The sequence below is a fragment of the Pholcus phalangioides genome, unplaced genomic scaffold (assembly GCF_987345545.1).
Source record: "Pholcus phalangioides strain wild (caught in Gottingen) unplaced genomic scaffold, Ppha-v1.0 ptg000015l_1, whole genome shotgun sequence".
Lineage (NCBI taxonomy): Eukaryota > Metazoa > Arthropoda > Arachnida > Araneae > Pholcidae > Pholcus > Pholcus phalangioides.
This window is the reverse complement of record NW_028301608.1, coordinates 53,946,578-53,966,107: the sequence shown is the minus strand read 5'-3', so window position 1 is coordinate 53,966,107 and position 19,530 is coordinate 53,946,578. Positions and strand designations below refer to the sequence as shown.

Sequence of the window (19,530 nt, the reverse complement as noted above, 5' to 3'; positions counted from 1 at the left end):
TCAAGAAATCTGTGTGATCTGTTCAAAGAAGTCATTAAAAAATCACTTTTTATGAGATTTTTGGGGAGAGGACAATAGAAAATTATAATTATTTTTTTTCTCCAGTGGCATTGGCATAAATTATTCAAGTAATCAATTTTTTATTAACTCATGTAGTTTATAAATAATAAATAACATTATTATTTCACTTATTTTTGCTAGTGAAACTCAAATACCAATTGTTTTTCACACACACACACGATGCCGAAAAATATGTTTCAATTTTTCAATTCAAACTGAGTTATGATCTTAAGTAGACAACTTTAATTCGCTTGAAAAAAATAGGCAAAGATGTGATTCGCGTTGCTTTATACTGAGTCCATCATGTTGTTTACGTCCGTCCGTCATAGTTTACCCATGAAAAATAATTTTCGATCGCATTTTTAAATGAGAAAAAAAACCTTTTTTAGGGGTTTTTATGATCATTTATTCTAAACATCATGTCATTCTTTTTTAACAGATAAGCATATTCACTCCATTTCCGACACATATACAAATACAAATATAAATACAAGGCCACAGGCCAAATGCCCAATGAGGTGTCTGGGAAAAAGATGCTCATAACAAATATGGATGTGATATATGTCAAAAATACAGCAACCCAATATAAAAATGCAATTATAGCTACTGAAAATTATACATACATGATAAAATATTATACAATGTCCATAAAAAATATTTATGATTGTCTTATTCTTTAAGTATGGATGTAGCTTCTGGATTTACCCCAACAATTATTATCAATAAGTGGTGTGTGATTTAACAAAACATTATCTTTATAATGACTGATCGATATGGAAGTCGATTTTTCATGGTGGAGATGAAGTTCTAGTAAGTGTTTAACAAAAAAAGTATTTAAAAATCATTGTTACAGTTCCTCTACTATGTACAAACAAGGTGTGAATCATATGATAGTAGCAAAAATTAATTTTCATACTTAAAAAATGTAATCAAATTTCAAATCTTAGAATATCAGAAAATTCTGTATGGTTTGCATTTGAAATATTTTAATAAATCGTAATTTCAGAGAACGCAAGATGATAATGATCCCAATATTAAAACTCAATAAAAAATATTATTTAAATTCAGATTTACTTGATTAAAAAAAAAATTCTAGGATTTTTCACATCTTTGCAATCTGATTCAGATTTTAAAGATTTAAAAGATAAAGATTTTAAGGTGATATTAATAATGTTAAATATTAATATACAAGAAAAAATTGTGAAGGTTTCCTCAAAAAAATCGATTGCATATTTATTGTGTTAATTGAAGCAACAATCGAGTGAAAAGTAGTCAGCAATCAAATTCATAAGACTGCAGAAAGCAGAAAAAGATCTTAAAATATAATGCATATTTTATTTTAAGACCATTTTTAACTTATCATTTTGAAAAGTTAAATGAAAAAAATTAAAATATAGGAAACTCTTAATTGTATTTGAGTAGAAGTAGTGAAATATCCATAATTTATTTTCACTGCATGCATCAATCATCAAGCAAGATGTTCATGTGAATCTCAAAATTTTGGCGTAAAATTAAATTTTTTAAAAATTTTTGAGTGAAAAAATACCAAACTTAATAAACTCTATTACCAGTTATACAGTATGCTATTTCAGTTTGGTGGTGACTATGACTCTAATATCGACGCAGTCCAAAATTCTTTGCAAAAAAGCAATTAACCAAAAAAAAAATTCATGATTCAGGACTGCAATAATGATTATAGATTTTTCGACAGGAAATGATAAAACCGAATAAAACCGTGATACAAAAACAATTTTTATATATTGCACCTAAAATATATATATATATATATATATATAATGCAATTTACCTTAAATCAAGAAACAAAATCAGGAAAATGTGTTAGAGAATTTAAGTGATTATTAATCAATGACATCAATCTGATCTCTTGAGTAATAAATAAAATGCATTCATTAGGTGTCTTTTTTTTTAATTATTGTATTTCGTGCTTGATTTGTATTTGTGTTTTTAATTTTAAACAAATTTAATTTAATTCCAAATAAGAATTAAAAATAAGTTCATTGAAAAATAAATGATATTAAATTTTTCAATGAACAAACAATTAATTATTATTTAAGTACCTAAGTTCAGTTATGAATGCTGTATAACCGAATGGTCTGTTGCCAAGTATATATATGCAGATCAATGAACCCTGGACGGATCATGTGACCCTCCTCATTAGAATGTTATATGTGTATGCATTTATCTGTGTTAACTGCATTTTTTGTGTCAATTAAATTTCATTCCATTAATGTATATGAATAATTAAAAATTCGATAAAGAAAACTTGCCCTAGTCTTAGCGTGAATGTTAATAAATATAAATATTATTATAATAAATAAATATTGAATATTAATGTGGAAGAAGAAATTATGGAAAGTTCCTAAAAAATACGATTGTAGAGTTACAATATTAAGTCGAGGTTACAGTCAAGTAAAAAGTTACCAAAAATCAAATTCATAAGAGTGCAAAAACAGGAAAAAAAAGATTAAAAAATATGCATTCACTAATCATTACGTTGAAGGAAACAAAAAGTTAGAATATAAGGAAGTTAAGGAAGTATATTAATGATATTGCAATAGAATTAGTGAAATATCCATAGCTTATTCTCACAGCATGCGTCAATCATCAAGCAAGATGACGTTCCAGTGCATCTCAAAATTCTAGCGTGAAATTAATTATTTTTTTAAATTGTGGGAAAAATATCAGAATTGAATAAAATTACGTATGTATATAAATATTTTTTAAAATAAAATTCCATATAAAGCACTTACTCTGGTCTGAGCGTTCCCCATGGCCACCTTATTTCCAGGGGACATCACAGGCTCGAGCCCGGTGCCACACAAGCCCCGGCCTCTTCTTATTTTATCCTCTCTTTCACACAGCTCACACACACACAACGTGCGCGTGCACAATTCCCTTGAAAGAAACTTTTATTTGTTTTTTTTTTTACTCCCCCCTTGTCCAAATGTCCCTTGTTCCCTTCGGAATGTCTTGGTTTTTGCTACTTCTCCTCTTCCTCAAAAAGGACTTGTCCACAATTTCCTAGTCCCTCCAAAGAAAGCGCTCAGAATCAAAGATGTCCCCGGCTTTCTTTTTTTTCCTTTCTTTTTTTTGTTCTCAGTAGTCGCGGGTGGAGGCGATGAGCTTGCGACACGTGCCTAACACTGATGCCGCTTCTGCAGGTAATGGCTGTTGGATCCAGGTAGCGGCCAACATGGCCGTCATGCAAACGCACATTTCCTCTGTGAGAGTTGTGTGTGTGTGTGTCTCTCTCTCTCTATCTCTCTCTCTCTGGCTTGTCTTTGCGGTTCTGCTTGCTTGTCGTCGATGCTTTCGGAAAATAATAACAATATAATAATTTTTTATTAATTTTTGCTCCCTACGTCCTCCTCCACCGGTTTTGTTGACTGAGTCAGAAAATGAAAAACGGGACAACGATGAACTTTTAAATTCTCGGTTTCGGATATTGCGTATCGGATGTTATTTCGCCGGGAAGGAGGTACTCACATGCATACACTCGCACACACACACCACGGAACTAGAGGCCACAAGAGATGTTTTTCCTCAGTTTTTAGTAGCAGAGGGGAGAAAAGACACACACATATACACAGAGAATGGTTCCAGAGAGAGAGAGAGAGCGCAAGAGCTGTGTGTGTGCGCGTGTGAGTTTCGTCGGGAGGGAACGTCGCATTTTTGGAAACATCCAAATCCGCCCAAGGCATGGGAAGGAGAGAGAGAGAGCTAAAAGACTGAAAAGTGCATGAAATAGCTTGTGTAGGTGGATGGTGGGGGATATAGAGTACGATACTGTGTAGTAAGAGAGAGAGAGAGAGAGAGAGTTAACATCGATTGTAACCCCAGACATCCACGACATCTGTCGGGTAAACCATGAACTTTTGCATCGATCCGTCTATGATATCACTTCTTCTTTTTTTTTATTCTTATTCTCTCTCGAGAATGTTCTCTGAATCTTATCGTGTTGAGCTCATTTCCAATTTGACTCATAAAATATACAGGGTGAACGAGAATTCCAGGACACAGAATTCCTGTTATTTAAAAATTAATAACAAATCAACCAATTGACGTAAAAAGGGACGGTTTGCATTAAAATACTTATGGCCTGGAGTTTTTCTTTTCTTTTGATAAATTTAAAAAAATGTTGGGGTAGGATGTATGACTTTGTGCCTTGAATCACTTGTAGATATCCACTTTACGGGTGTCAAGTCCCTGAAGTTGATTTTTCAAACATGACATCAACTCCGAATCGAATGCAAAAAAATTCGTGTCAATCGGTTAATTTGTTCTTCCAAAATTAAAGAAAGAAGTAATGAATTATATAGTGTAAATGTATACAAGAAAAAACCACTGAATTCGATTTTCTTAGATTGCAGTTTTTGAGTTCATCCTTAAGATAATAAAAAATTTACTGCATCATAAATTCCGAAATTTGAGTGGAAATATTTATACGATATTTGTTAGTAAAATGAGCATCGAACTTGAATACCTGACCGTTTGTTAGAATTTTAAAGTTTCGTTGGTTTTTTAGGGCTTTTTTTTTTGTTTGTTTGAAAAAAATACATAAATTTTAAAAATCTGAACTTTTTTTTGAAAATACTTCCCATTCGTCCATTGCTAAATCGGGGGTTCATTTTACTAACACATGTTGAATAGACATTTCCGCAAAATTTCATAATTTTAGTTGTTTTTTTTTAAACCTGCGCATGGGCTCAAAAACTACAATCTGAGAAAATCGCGTTAAAAGTGTTTTTTCTTGTATCCGTTTACACTATAATTCATTATTTCTTTCTTTTATTTTGAAAGAACTAATTAACCAATCGACTCGACATTTTTTGTATTTGATTTGCTCTTGAAGGATATATTTTTTAAAGACATTTTTGAAAAATCGACTTCAGGTGTCGTGCCACCCCTCAATGAAACGGGTATTATCGAATTTGCCTTTAAGATAATTTATCAGATGACACAATCGGCTTCTATTTGTGTTTTGGACCTCCCGAGATATTACGAAAAACAATTTCGTAACGCATGCGGGCTGTGAGCCTGTTGCCCAGACCAAAAGAGGAATTGAGACCAGAAAAGCACCATTGGGTTTATCTTAACGATATCTACACACAGACATCAAAAACGCTGATAGATTCTGAATACTTCGTAAGATGTGAGAGTTTAAAGAATGTCGTTACGTATTTCTCTGGGGATGCAATCAATGTTGTCAGATGATTTAAAAGACGTATTCGACATCAAAGAAAGGTTCAAATTTCATTCACAGGTGGCACTGTAAAACGAAATACTCAACATAATATATATAAATTGCAACACAAGCAGTGTATAATTAATGTTTATGACAATTCGCGTAACATAAAACAAGTATTCAAACAGATGAGCAACCTTTCATCCAATCTATAAAGGATGCTCATATTGAAATCTGATAGTCCTATGTGACACAAATTGTCATAAACCTTAACTATGGACTATTTGTATTTCATTTTATGTGTTAGGTCAAGTTTTTCATTTTACCTGTTTTTACCTCATTTTCATCCACCTGTGAGTTATATTTGAAAAAAAAAATTATTCTACCAAAAAAACTCTAGGCCACATGCCAAGTATTATAGCGCAAACCGCATCTTTTTATACCAATTAGTTGATTTTTCATTTTAAAAATGTGTCCAAGACTTCTCGTCCACCCTCTATATCAGCGGTTCTCAACCTTTTTTGACTGAATCAGCCGCGGAGCCCCTGGAGAGTGCACAAGGAGCCCCAGGGGATCCGCGGAGCACCGGTTGAGAACCACTGCTCTGTATGAATAAAGATGGATTTATGATCGCAGAATTATTATCTGAATAAACTCAGGAATAGAGCGGGTATGTTTGGTTATGTGGTGCTTGCTCTTTGATTTAGGTTAATCGAGTGTCTCCAGTGAGAAAATAAAATAAAATCGTACGTGTGAAAAAAATCGAGATTAACAACGTGTCAAGAGAGGGCAAATATCCAATTGGGTCACGCAAATCTCTCTATATTTGAATTCTTTTTTTCTTTCTTTTCTTTTAGACAGGGGACGGTTTCTACTCTGAATACAAAATTTTGGTACAAATATTGTATTCACGGTTATGGCTTATTAATTCAATGTATCTGCTTAGTTAAAACGTTTTTTCAGTGTTAGTTAATAGCCTATATCAGCGTTTCTGAACCTTTCTTGAACCCAAGGACCAGAAATATGCCGGAAAAAATTCGACGGGTCTTAAACCTATATATTATGAGTAGCGCATATGACTTGAAATCATCTTTACTAAAGTCGTGAATGAAGATAATTTTCATGAGTAACAATAATTATATTATGATAATTAAGGCAAAAATGTAAATATTCATCTTACGTGTGTGTCATGTTAAATTTTTTTTCCTTGAATTTTTTTTTTCCTTTCGGCTCACTGCAATTTCTAGTAGCCCTTTATTTTTCGTGCAGTATATTGGTTATTTTTCGTCAATTTCTGCACCATATGGTCCTTTTGCCAACTCATGACAAAACTGTTTTTTCTGACAGGGGGGCTATATCTTCCATATTTTTCAGTATATATCCAGTCATGATAAATGTTTTTCTTCTTGAATTTTTTTTTTATTTCCGGTGATTTTTCAGCAGCTCTTTATTTTTCCCGCTCTTCAGAAATTCTAGCAATAATTTGCATTTTTTGGCTACATTTAGCAGCATTTAGGATCGTAATAACCCCTCATTTTTTCTCGATAAGATAGGGTTATCTAAAGCCTAATTTTTATTTCAATTCATAAGAATACTACTGATGCAAATTACAATTGAATAGCTTTCCTAGATGTTAGAATTTAGTTATCAAGTCTGCCTGCAGTTATTTCATAAATAACAACTAGTCAACTACAGTTTATTGGAAATAATTTAAGTGAAACACATTTAAAAATTTTACAAAGTATAAATGTAAAGGCTTTAATAACTCTCATTTATGTGAAAAATTTCTATCTATTTTTCGATACTAAAATCATTTCAATAACTTTTGATTTTACCTTAAATATTTTCGAAAACTCATGCATGAAAATATGATTTGTATTCATGAAATTCCCATTGGATTTATTCCCTTTTGGAAACTAATTATTTTTACAATAGAAACTAATTAAATGACTTGAGAAATGACACAAATTTATTCATCAACCCCCCCCCCCTTTACGCAATAAAACTCCACTAATTTTATGAAATTTCAATAATTTATAAACAACGTTTAATTTATATTTAAAAAGTGTGATATAAAAATTCTCCAGTTTCGTGAAAAATGTTAATTTTGTTAATCTTCCATTCAATCAGTTCATATGCTCGGTTAATTTCATTATGTGATCTTTTAAAAACTTATTAATTTTATAATAGACACTAATTGAGTAAATTCAAATTTGTTTAAATTTGAATGAAACATTGTCATAATCTACCATATTTTTTTCTCCCTTACACATTCTATAGTTTATTCTTGGAAAAAACCTTGAGAAAAACATCGATTATCGCTTCTTTTTCGAAGAACACCTATAACAGGATTATTGAAAACTTCAGCAAAACAACATGAAGCAAAAGTGTGCTCGAAACTCAATTAAGAGCGAATCTGCTTTCAAGAGAGAGAGAAAGCTCTAGTAAATTCCGATCGAAATAATTCGTAATCATGTCGGATTATACTTCAAATAACGATGAAGAAGTCTTTCACGTTCTTTTAATGGGAGCAAAAATTCTATTAATTCATTAGCAGTGACATTCGGTTGTGACGGTGGCACGTGATTTACAGAGTTTGAAGAGATTATCTGTCCCCGTGTTATCTCTTGTTTTCGTCAATTTGGAAGCTCATCATTTATTATTATTTGTTCTACGAACAGACAGTAAATAGCTGCGTAATCGCAAATTTTAAATACTTTGTGCTTTTCTGAGTCTCTGATTACGTTCATCTGAGTGAATAATATAATATCTCTGGAAATTATGAAATAGTTGAAAGAATAAAAAATGGTTTAAAAAAATCACAAAGATTTTTCATCCTTGTTAATAAAATTATCTTTCAACCAAATTATTTTGAGTGATATGAAATATCATAGAAAATAATTTGACAATTCTGAAAGAAATAACAGCCGAATGACTGAATACATTCCTTCTTTCAGATTTAGAGCTCTTTGAAACCTCAAATCGATTTATCCGCCATCTTTAAGCGAGATGTAACAACAGTATTATCGCTATAGCCAATCGTTGCTCCCTATCCTGTCTTTTTAATCAAAATAATTAGTCGTCACTTGGAGCTACAAAACCAATTTTTAGTTCAAAGATGGAAGACAGTCCACTCCCTTTTATAGCGGGAAAAGAAGCGATTATAGATACCTAATTCAGACCCTCTATTGCATAAACTAGGATGAGATCATATTTGCATAGAATGAAGACAAGAACCATAATCCAGCATGATCAAGATATATCTATATTGTATAAAGACCTCGAGAACCTTATTACGTAATGCACATAGCAGAAAGACCACGAGAACCCTACTCTATCTATCATGAGATGTGCATGGTAGAAGGACCACGAGAACAATACCAATCTATCAGGATATTTACATAGAAAAGCCACGAGAACAATACCAATCTATCAGGAGATTTGCATAGAAAAGCCACGAGAACAATACCAATCTATCAGGAGATTTACATAGAAAAGCCACGAGAACCATACCCAATCCCTCATGAGATGTACATAGCGGAAGGGCCACGGAAACCATACCCTATTGCGAGATGCATATGGCATAAAAGCCACGATAACTATTTATATATAGCGAAAGATAAACATACCTACATCTTATATTTATTTATTCATCCCGAGATGTTCACAGAATGACCACGAGAATGATACTCAATATCCCACGAGATGTACATAGCAGAAGGATCGCGAGAACCAATCCTATTGTCTCTAGATGTACATAGCAGAAGCAGCACGAGAATCATACTCTATAACGAGGTATACATAGCAACCACGATACCATGTCCTATTTATCAACAGATGCGCATGTAGAAGGGGACCGCGAGAATCATAGCTTATTTATCAACAGATGTGCATGGCAGAAGGGCCACCAGAACCATACTCTATCACGAGATATACACATCAGAGGAGCCAAGACAATCATACCTTATTTATTATGAGATGTTCATAGCAGAAGGACAGAGGAACACAAAATCGCAGGTCCCATATGACAGAAAGACCACTAGAACCATACATTATTACATTAATTATGGGCATCGTTTTTCAGGCATCCCGCGTCGTTGTGCAATTTGCCTTTGTGTTAGTATTTTTCACGAAATTTTCATAGCAAAAATCACTACGAGGATCACACTCCGTCACGAGATATTCGTAGCAGAAGGACCACGAGAACCATACTCATTAAAGTGACCAACGCTTTGGGAACCACTGCTTTACTGAACGGAATGGTATTATTGAGGATAATACATCTATAGAGAATTATTACGTATTTGTGAGAATTTTTTTCTTTCCCTACCGTGTGTGTGTACGTTATTAAGCATTTTGTTCAATTAATCAATGCTGAAAAAATTCTATATTTCTATCGCTACGCTGAGTTATTCAGTTAAATGTTTACTCATTTTAGCATTGTTTGAAAAACCATTGTTTTCGGAAATGTTTCTTGAAATAACGTTGACACCGATTATTTGTCAAAACAATCAAAAAATATCGAACACCGAATCCGTAGACATATAAGCAATCATTTTCTCATGAACTTATGCATAATAATTGATATGTTTTTTTTTATTCTCAAGAGCAATAAGAAAAATCAACATAATTTGTATTTGGAAAGTAATTCGTATGATAATGTAATAAATATGTCGAAAATTTACCACGCGTAAATAAAACAGTAAAAAGAAGTTCAGTAGTTAAAAGAAAAGTTTATAGAGGCTTCTCTCTTTCACCATATTCTGTCAGCTCCAGGAATGAAGTAAACAGCGGTGATGGAAACAACTTGATCGCAGTGATTGGCCAGATGGCATTCGTGATCGTCTGGGGGAGAGATGTTCCTACGGACGCATGTCGAAGGAAATCTCCATTTCTTCTTATCGGCATCATCGTGATTGTCGATTTCATCGACGCTGAGACTCTCGACGGCCGCTTTCTTTTCCAGATGCAAGTACAGAGAGTAATTCGATCGACCATTCATCTTCAATGGAGCGGACATTCTCAGAACTGTAGACAGAGTGGTTTGCGCATCTTGACTATTTGCGGACTCGGTTTCCCAAGCTGTTATTTTCTCCCTGAGAAAATACACATTCACATTTATTAATCAACAATCAATTCCTACGTTGCAGGTCTTTTATTAAGTTTAATACCTTTGATGATTTATTGAAAAATCTGCCGGTAAATCTAAAATAAACTTAACATGTCCAAAAAACTTTTTTGAATTAATCTCAATAAAAGAATATGAATTTAAAGTAATTACTAACTTGTGGATTTCAATTCCACTCTTTTCTGAAACCACACTAAGTACGTATGATCCTTCGTTTGCGTCGCCAGGATAAGCATCCAGACCAATGGCTGTCAAATAAACGCCACATGAAAACGACAGCTGCATGCACAGCAACCGGTCGTTCAAAACTGGAGATTCTATCACTTTGGTGCTCTTGTTCGGTGTGACAAACGCTGAAATTAGCTTCCTTGATGACTGGTGCAACAAATCTCCCGGTTGCCTGTAGTCACAACGACTCTGACCAGCTGGTCCGTTACTAGTAGGGCTGCAGCAAAGCTGTTGTCTGTTTGGGGCACAAAAACGGTCCCTCACTACTTTTGGGATGTCGTCGTCGTTCAACTCGGAAAATCTAGGAACAAATAAAATCAAACTTAAATACCGTGACATGCGAACTCATCCATATGTTACGTGTGCTATTCCATTCGAGAAACATGGACTAAAGATTGAATGATGTGGAGCTAACCTTATGTGCTCTAGCATATCTCCCAGGCAGTCTACTATGTTTTGTTCGGTAAGTGTTCGTCCGGCTTTGCAACAGGATTGCTTCCCCCAACGCCAAAGTCCGTCGAAGACTACACGTTCGTGAACGACGTTCAGCTTCGGTGATGAGACAATGTATTCGAGATTACGGTGACTCATTTGCTGGATCAAATCCGAACTGAAAATTATCTGGCCATATCGTAGTACAAGGCGCCTGCAAGCTTCGATGAGGCCGGCACTTCCTCGGCCCGAAGCCATCAGATCTACATGTATATAAATGATATTATAGCGTCAGATGAGAGAGAAAGAATGGACATGTGTAAAGCCGGGATTATACTATAAAAGTTTCATGAAAGTTCATTTATAAAACTTGAAAAATGCAACAAATAAGGTGATCGGTTGCATTTGATAGAATGTTATCGATGCTCTTATTGGTTACATTTCAACTTTTATAAAAGAACTTTTATCAAACTTTTATAGCGTAATCCTGGCCTAAGTCATTCTGTCATGTGTTATACTAATATTATATAAATATGTCATATAGCACATACTATGTGATAGTATAATATGATGTTAATGCGAGAACGCATATATTTTTCACAAATATCTTATGTCAGCTGCTACTACAGGGTGGTTATAAATAAACTGACACTACTCAGATGTATGTAGCGCTCATTCTGATGGAGGTATTTTGATGAAACTTGATATAGAGGATATATGGACCATGGGGGAAAAAATATTCAACGAAAAAGTTTAATTCTTGACCACCAGGTAAAAAAGTAGCTCTTTTTATCACAGCTATCTTCTTCGCATAGTCCAAATAACATATATACACAGTTTCAATAAAATGCGTCCACCAAAACGGGCGCTACGTAGGTCGGAGTAGTGTCAGTATAATTAAAGTGACACTTAACTCATCTTAATTATACTGAAACTACTCCATCCGTTTGAGAACCACTGCTCCAGACTAATGACACGAAGCTGGGTTGGAACAGGTCTCGGCAAACGCAAGTCCAGTGGTAGAGCTCTGACGTTCCTTTATTCATTCATTGAGGAGGCCTACATAATGAGACCTGATGCTATCATGTTTTCGAATAAATACGCAAGTATTTTAGCTGTTACTTTCCAGGCAATGTGGAAGAGAGCATCATTTTAGCCGGGGGTGGAGGCATGATATTGAGATGGTCCTGCATAAAGCCCCCTCATCTCAGATCCACTGAATTGTAGCTAAAAGTTCCGAGAACCGACCTAATTTACTTAAGTTCTTATTCACTATAAATTTACTCTAAAAAAATCAATCCAATATATAGAAAGGATCTCGCTTCCGAATGGGTTTGGAATGGGGGGGGAGGGGGGGGATGAGGAGATACACGAGAAAAAAAATTGGTCCAGTGGGCCAAAAAAAATTTAAGGGAACCTGAGTTGGGCCAGTAAATACCCCACTTACGCTTAACTCGGTTGAATCGCATGCGCTGAAAGCCAATCCAGACATTATTAACATTAATTAGAAGCGCTTAATATATATTATCTTTCCCACTGTGATAGACATAAATTACCCGTGACACATTATAGTATAATATCAGAGTTTCCAGAGGAGCATACCGGTAGCTCTTTCGAGAACATGCCCGACATTCAATACTCGAATATTTGCGAGAATACGCCTCTCGCAATCAGATTTCAGCGACGGCATCTGGAAGCGGACTGAAGCTCCTAAAAGCTCTATCAAAGCTTCTATGTGTAGGAATGAAGGAAGCTCGCCAGTGTATAGATACCTGAAACATATAATACACAAGCATGACATAGCAAAATAGACACTCAAAACATAATAAATAAACACGACGAAATACGCGTACATTTGCAATGGATGTCATTTTTTTTAACATTTTTCTAATGGTTCTGGCTCATTAAGACAAAAAAAACATCGTATTTACCGATATTTCACTATATCCGATTTTTTATAAGTGAGTGAGTTTTTATTCATTTTACCAAAATAATCAATTATTTTGTAAATTATGGAGAAATTTTTTTTTTTTTTAAATCTTGTATATTTGTCACGAACTTTATTTCTTACAGTAAAATAATTTTCAATTCCTTAGAGACTTGCTGTAGCATTTGAAGCCAAAAATTATTTATTGACAATAATTAACAATTAGCAAATTTTTTGGTGAAAAGACGTATTTGTGATCTCGATTTCCTGGTATACACCTCCCCCCCCCCCCAATATTAGGCAATGCCATATTAGGTATTACGTGATATGGTAATCCCCCCTAATCATAGTGAAATAACTTCATTTCTGTATTCGATTGCATCTAATTATTATTATTTTTCATACTTAAAATGTCTTGAAAAATGTCAACTTCGATTGTAGCGACACCTCGGTTATAACGACAAAGTTCGGTGGAATCTTTGACGCCGTTGTTTCTGAGTTTGACTGTACAGGCTGTCCCAAATTGTTTGCACAGTTGATATCTCTGCAACCGTTGGCTTCCAAAACATACAGTATTACAAAAAGTTTTTGAATGATGCTTACTGTTACTCAGAATGTCTTAAATTTCCCAAAGAGTCGTTATATAGTAAAAAAAATGAAGAAATTAACTTTTTATATGTAGATTCTGTGTGCTAAAATTTCCAATTAGTGAAATGTAAATATGGCTCTGAGAAGTCATTAACAAAGAATTGCATATTTTTAAATGCGATATATTAACCGGGGTGTTTGACGTCGAAGTTTGCAGCATTTGTTGACAGTGATTGAGGATATGGTTCACAAATTGTGAAACGTAAATTAAATTCAAGATAATAAAAATTCTGTAATTGTCAAAATAGTTGCCAAAAAAATATAATTGTTATTTATTGTGAACAAAAAAGTAGTTGAGTATTTACAATTTGTGTACAGTCTCTAGAAATGGCAACTTTTGATCGAATTAAAACTTGCCAGCACAATGATAAGCTGCCAAAACATTGTGATTTTAAATATCTCGATAAATATTGCATTTAAAAATATGAAATCTTTCGCAAATGACTTTTCAGAGCGGGATCTACCTTTCAGAAATTGGAAGTTTTAGAACATGGAGACTTTTCATTATTTCTTTTATGTGTACGACCCCTTAAAGAAATGTTAAGATTTTAAGTAATTGCAAGTCATTTAAAAAAAATTTGTAATTGAAAATATGTTTCTAAAGTCAACAATTGCAGAGATATCACCTGTGAAAACAATTTGGGACATCCTGTATATGCATATTAATATTACCTGAACTTGTACATTTGTACCGTAATGATTCTCTTATCCTCACCTTAACACAATCAGTAGAATATCGGCAGTAATGTCAACGAATGTTATAGTGATAACAGTAATAGCGGTAGACGTTGTCGTCGAGTTGCTGTGCATTCCAAGCTCTTCGATCCTCTCTTTCATCCACTGGCTTCCGGAACACAGGAAGACCGAATGTGCCGGAAAACGCCATACGTATCCGTCACTCGACTGAATCTTCAACTCGACATCACTGAAGGCCTCGTTCATAAAAAGATCCTCCGCTGGATTCATCGCCGCGTCAGCCATTGGTGCATATGAAACCCATACATACACTGAAATACAAGCAATGCCTCAAAAATCTCAAAACCAATTTCATAAAATTCAAAGCAATGCATTAAAAAAAATAAGTTTAATTTAACATCAAATATTCCTTAGATATTTTTCAGTTTCTCAAGTCAGATTCAATAATATTTACGTAGTCAGGACAATGAATATGTTGCTATCTCATTCTTATTTAACCCTTTCAGGCCCAATGTCCATCTTAATGGACACAACCTTCACATATCCTCAGCAAATGTTTTTGTCTTGTGATAAGGTTCACTATTGGCTTTTTGGTACTAACAACAATCCCTTCACTGAATCAGATTTATATTCCTATGTTGGCAACACTACGGTGGCGATGTTGCCACAATTTGTGTCAGTAATCGTGCTTCTTGGTTTATATATATATAGAGAATAAAGTTCGTTTTTATTTCTTTCTTTTACGGTGGAATTTCTTTCACTATTTTTTTACAGTGTCTCTATACCCTATACTTTTCTTACACCATAGAAGATTTTTTTTTTCATTTGCACTATTATTTAAGCATTTGCATGAAGATAATGTGATGTCCATTGAGATGGACACTGGATCTTAAAAAGGGAGCAAAACTTCCTTCCAGCATTTTCTTGTCATGTTCTTATACTTGAAATTTTAATTATATCTTCATTAAAAACTGATTCTATGACAAAGAATTTTCAAAAACTATGATTGGAAGATAAGCAGGACATTTCAACTGTTATGTGTAATGTACAGGGTATGCAAAAGTCCATGACTTATTTTTAAAAAATCAATATAAAATCAACAAACTGGCATCTTACAGTGATGTTTGAAGTGTAATGGTCGAGCATTAGAAACAAATCGTACAAAATTTCATGCATTGCTTGTATTGTACCTCAAAAAATGTAAACATCAAAAGCAAAATTTTGACAAACAGTAACAGTTCGCATTTGAGTTTTGATCTGCTTTTCACCAAGCACTGTTACACTTTGATGGATATGCCATTTTTAGGCCAACCAAGCCGTATCTTAAATTTACTTTATTTCAGTCCATGCATTTGCTAACATGATCTGCAGTATCGATTGCACGTAATAAAACGTCGATTCTTCTCATATGATTCATTTCAAAGTTATTAATTTCAACACATTATAAACAGTGTTATCAGACCCTTTCCCCAAACCATATGGGCAGAGGCATATTGACAACATTATGGGCCCCCTCTGAGCAATTTAATGGACCCCATTCAGTTCTCTTACATTTGATGCAAATTGCTATGAAAGGTCATCAAAAGCTCCTCGGGCACCAAGAGGCCCTGCTCCCCAGGCCATGTCCTAATGAGCCCATACGTTGACAGGGCTCTTACATGAAGGATCATGAAGCCCCGCATTCAGACACGACTACTTTTGAATCTACATTGCGATTACAAGTATATTTTACAATATTTTAGACTTTGACATCGAAAACAAGATTTTACGAGTTTTGCAAACGTTGAGACCCAGTGTCCATCTCAATGGACATAGCAATTCCTTTAAAAATTAAATTTTCATATATTTTTCTACTTAGGGTTAATATAGGCTCTATATAAATATATTTTTGCTATAGAAAAACTTTTCCTTCAGTGAATTTGATGCGGGTCTGAAAGGGTTAAGGTGACTGCCTCCTTTTTTTTTTTTTTTTTTTTCATTTTTGATAAAGCGAATGTGGTTTTGGTTTGTATATTATATATAATTTAGAAAACAAATGTTATTTCACGAATATTTTGGGAAGAAGATTTATACTGACAATTTTGTAGGTAAAATTCGCACATTTTTCAGTTTTTCTGCTAGACATTGTACACTAAAAACTACCTCTTGCGTCATGTTCCTTACACAGATATTATTATAACATTGTTATGTGCAATAAAATAAAAATTTTAGAATACTTATTAAAACTTTTTGAGATACGGTTGTTTACGTGAAAAAATTCGCATTTTTCGTTAAAATACTTGATATTCTCAATTCAAAATCGTGTAAATCGAAAAGTTTCAACCATATCGTTTAGTTTTTAGTTCATTGTACAACCGAGCGGTGTAGTCACCTAAAATAAACGCATTAAAATAAATATAGCAGCGAATTAAAATAAATTTAATATATATCTCATTAAATATTTCTTAGATATTTTCGATTTCTCTCGAGTCAGATCCAATAATATTTACATAATCAGTATAATGAATATGTAGCTATCATAATACTTGTTAAATATCCTCACTCAAATTAAAAGGAGAAAATATTTTGATTTAAATGTATATATATATATATAAACTTGGATATTTTTAAATATTCAATTTCTCTCTCGACGATGGCTTAAAAGGCATTTCAAAAAAGTAAAATATAGGGTATCTTTTAGTATAGATTTTATTAAATATAGAATATTCGGAAAATTAATCGAGAACTTCTCACCTTCAACCTTCCACAGAGAATAAAAACAAACCGCGTATGTTTACTTATTGTCAAATTGGTGTCAACAGAACTCGTTCGACGGTGGAATTTCTAAAATTTACGTAATGTGTCCGTTATCACTATCAAACGGGAAACAAACGAGCTTCTGTTATCTGAGATTAAAAAAAAAGAACTCTCACTCCGATTATCTGATAACAACCCGTGCACCTGATATAGTTATCTTTAGAATCTTTTCCAGTGATAATTGTCCCGGTTAGTTGGCAACAAACACGAGCTCCAAGCTCACAAAAATAGTTAAGAGTCATTCAAGTTGCAAAGTTGATGCGATGTCAGATGAGAATGACACACACGCCATAACCTCGAGCTGTAGATAAGTTGATTGGACTGGTCCAGTTTTACTTTCCGAACTCGTTGATATATTAGTGGGATATACACTGTATATACAGGGTGAACGTAACTAAAGTTCTCCTGTTCTAAGCATAGACGGATACAGAGAAGGAGAGTGATAGGGTCAATCGCACCTTTCCCCCCCCCCCTCCAGTTCAGTGAAAAATTGTATTATTGGCTTAGGCGGTAAGGCGCGGGGTGGACATTCGCCCCTCCCCGCCACTTTGCATACTTTCGGTGATTCGTCCCGCCCGCCCCTGTTCAGGAAGGGTGGAGCTGTGTCCACTGATGAGAAAAAAGCAAGGTTCTGAGATGTCCATAGCCGTAACTATCCATTAAAACGCTACGAAACTGTTGGAATGTCTTAATGAAGGAATTGGAAACAAAGAGAAATTGAGGGGGGGGCGGGGAATTCCTACATTTAAACGCCAGAGGGTGTTTTCACGCTATGCGATCGTGTGGGCATTTCGAACCTCCCTGGTGGCATAGTGGTCGTTGGGTGAAGTTAATTTAGTGTTCTGTAGTTTTCGAACTTCAAGGGCCATTTGCGAGCCGATCTTCCATTTAAAAAAAAAATCTTTCCACAGAGAGCAATCAGGCTTACAACATCCCAAATACGACATAATATAACAGGCAAAATAACCTGCATATTGTAGGGTTCCGAATTCGAAAGCCAGATGGCAGCACTTCTTAGACACATTCCTCGGTAATAAAATTCGCGTTTGGTACACAATGCATTCGTGGCACAACGTTCCTACATCAGGGGCGTACGCAAGATCGCCTTTCGGGGGGGAGGGCACAAAAATTTTCAGTTACCACACAAAAAAGCATTTAAATTAACAAAAATTGGTTAAATATAGCAAAAAGGGGTATATATTTTCTTTCTCTATTTGAACTTTTTCACCAAAATATTTTTTTCTCATTTTTTTTAGTGGACTTGGAGCGGGGGGGGGGGGGACTGGGCCAGCTGAGCATCCCCCCTCCTCCCGCTCACACTTCTCTGTCCTACATGCACCACAATTCATTAAGTTCCTCAGATGAATGTTTATGAGGTGTATGTTTAATATAGTAGAGGGTGCTTTATGCAAATTGATTCTAATGTTTGCAAATATGTGATCAAACTTTCATGATGGGCTCATCCAACAGAACCATTTACTTCTCATTTCTTCACTAAAGAGTATAACGTCAACTTTATAAAGACATGTTTTGCTGGTGAAACTTTTAAACACAGTGATGCCACACCATACGCAGTGCGAAGATTTTTGAGCTTTAAAGTTTCAAAATTTTTATCAGTCACTTTATTAAGACATTACAAAGTTTCATAATTTTCTGATGAGTAGGTAAGGTTGTAGACAGTTAAAAGAACACAGGACTTTCAATTATGTGTTGTCTTATTTTTAAAAAAAAAGTAGTTTCGATAAATGAATATGAATGCATTAAAAATTGTGAAGGCAAAAACTTATCAAATTAATAACTTTTTGAAATATATATTTCTTGTTAAGAATTATAAAATTCTTATCAATAACTCCTCTTAATTTAGTCTTTAAAAACACATTTTTATCCTCGAACCATTGTTACTATGCATCCCATTTTTACAGTGTGGAGTATTGGATAATATTGTTCTTTAAAAGACACTGGAACAGATTGTTAGAAATTGGGGGGGGGGGTGTAAAAGCTAAGAGCGAAACTTAGTATATGTGGAATCTATCTATGTGTTGGCTTAAGAATTTGAGGTTCTAAGGAGTAGAGCAAGTAAGCTTGGTAGACTTTGCTAAACCAAAGGAACCTACCTTCTTAACCAACTCAGTTATCTTAATGATTAATAAATTTATTCAACATGATCATAAAATTGAAGCTGATTAAAAACGGTATTTTCTCTTACAATCATAATAAAATATAGCATAATTGTAAAACATGTTTCGTTAAAAAAAATACTGATAGTATGTTTCTCTGCAGGGTCGTTCATATTGCAGCGAAGCCAAAATTCAGGAGAAACATATCCTCAGCTCATACATTCTCCTCAGTCCCATTCTCATGGGGGATCGTGTCCAGAGGTCCTTAACTTTGGGATCCTTGGGAAGATTC

General features: G+C 34.2%; 2 protein-coding genes across 2 annotated transcripts in view; both read right to left on the bottom strand.

The window, feature by feature from the left end:
- LOC149076239 (uncharacterized) overlaps positions 1-3,733 on the bottom strand; it is a 51,443-nt gene extending 47,710 nt beyond the window's left edge. Inside the window, exon 1 of the mRNA XM_089243811.1 lies at positions 2,832-3,733. Within this exon, the coding sequence (XP_089099937.1) occupies positions 2,832-2,876 (45 nt within the window). The 5' untranslated portion in view covers positions 2,877-3,733. The remainder of the gene's footprint in view (positions 1-2,831) is intronic.
- A 6,103-nt stretch (positions 3,734-9,836) lies between these two features.
- LOC149076238 (uncharacterized) lies at positions 9,837-17,118 on the bottom strand. The gene is made up of 6 exons (XM_089243810.1): positions 17,059-17,118; positions 14,345-14,636; positions 12,657-12,826; positions 11,038-11,317; positions 10,552-10,923; positions 9,837-10,362 (listed from the first exon to the last, which is right to left on the bottom strand). The coding sequence occupies exons 2-6, from the start codon at positions 14,608-14,610 to the stop codon at positions 10,020-10,022; spliced, it is 1,431 nt and encodes a 476-aa protein (XP_089099936.1). The 5' UTR covers positions 14,611-14,636; positions 17,059-17,118; the 3' UTR covers positions 9,837-10,019.
- Between the last annotated feature and the right edge of the window lie 2,412 nt (positions 17,119-19,530).

Bases quoted from the DNA above. Each gene is read 5' to 3' on its own strand.
- LOC149076238 (XM_089243810.1), bottom strand. From the start codon at position 14,610: ATGGCTGACGCGGCGATGAATCCAGCGGAGGATCTTTTTATGAACGAG. The intron at 12,827-14,344 runs GTGAGGATAAGA...TATATGTTTCAG, and splicing joins ATTCTACTGATTGTGTTAAG to GTATCTATACACTGGCGAGC. The intron at 11,318-12,656 runs GTATGCTCCTCT...ATATACATGTAG, and splicing joins TGTTCTCGAAAGAGCTACCG to ATCTGATGGCTTCGGGCCGA.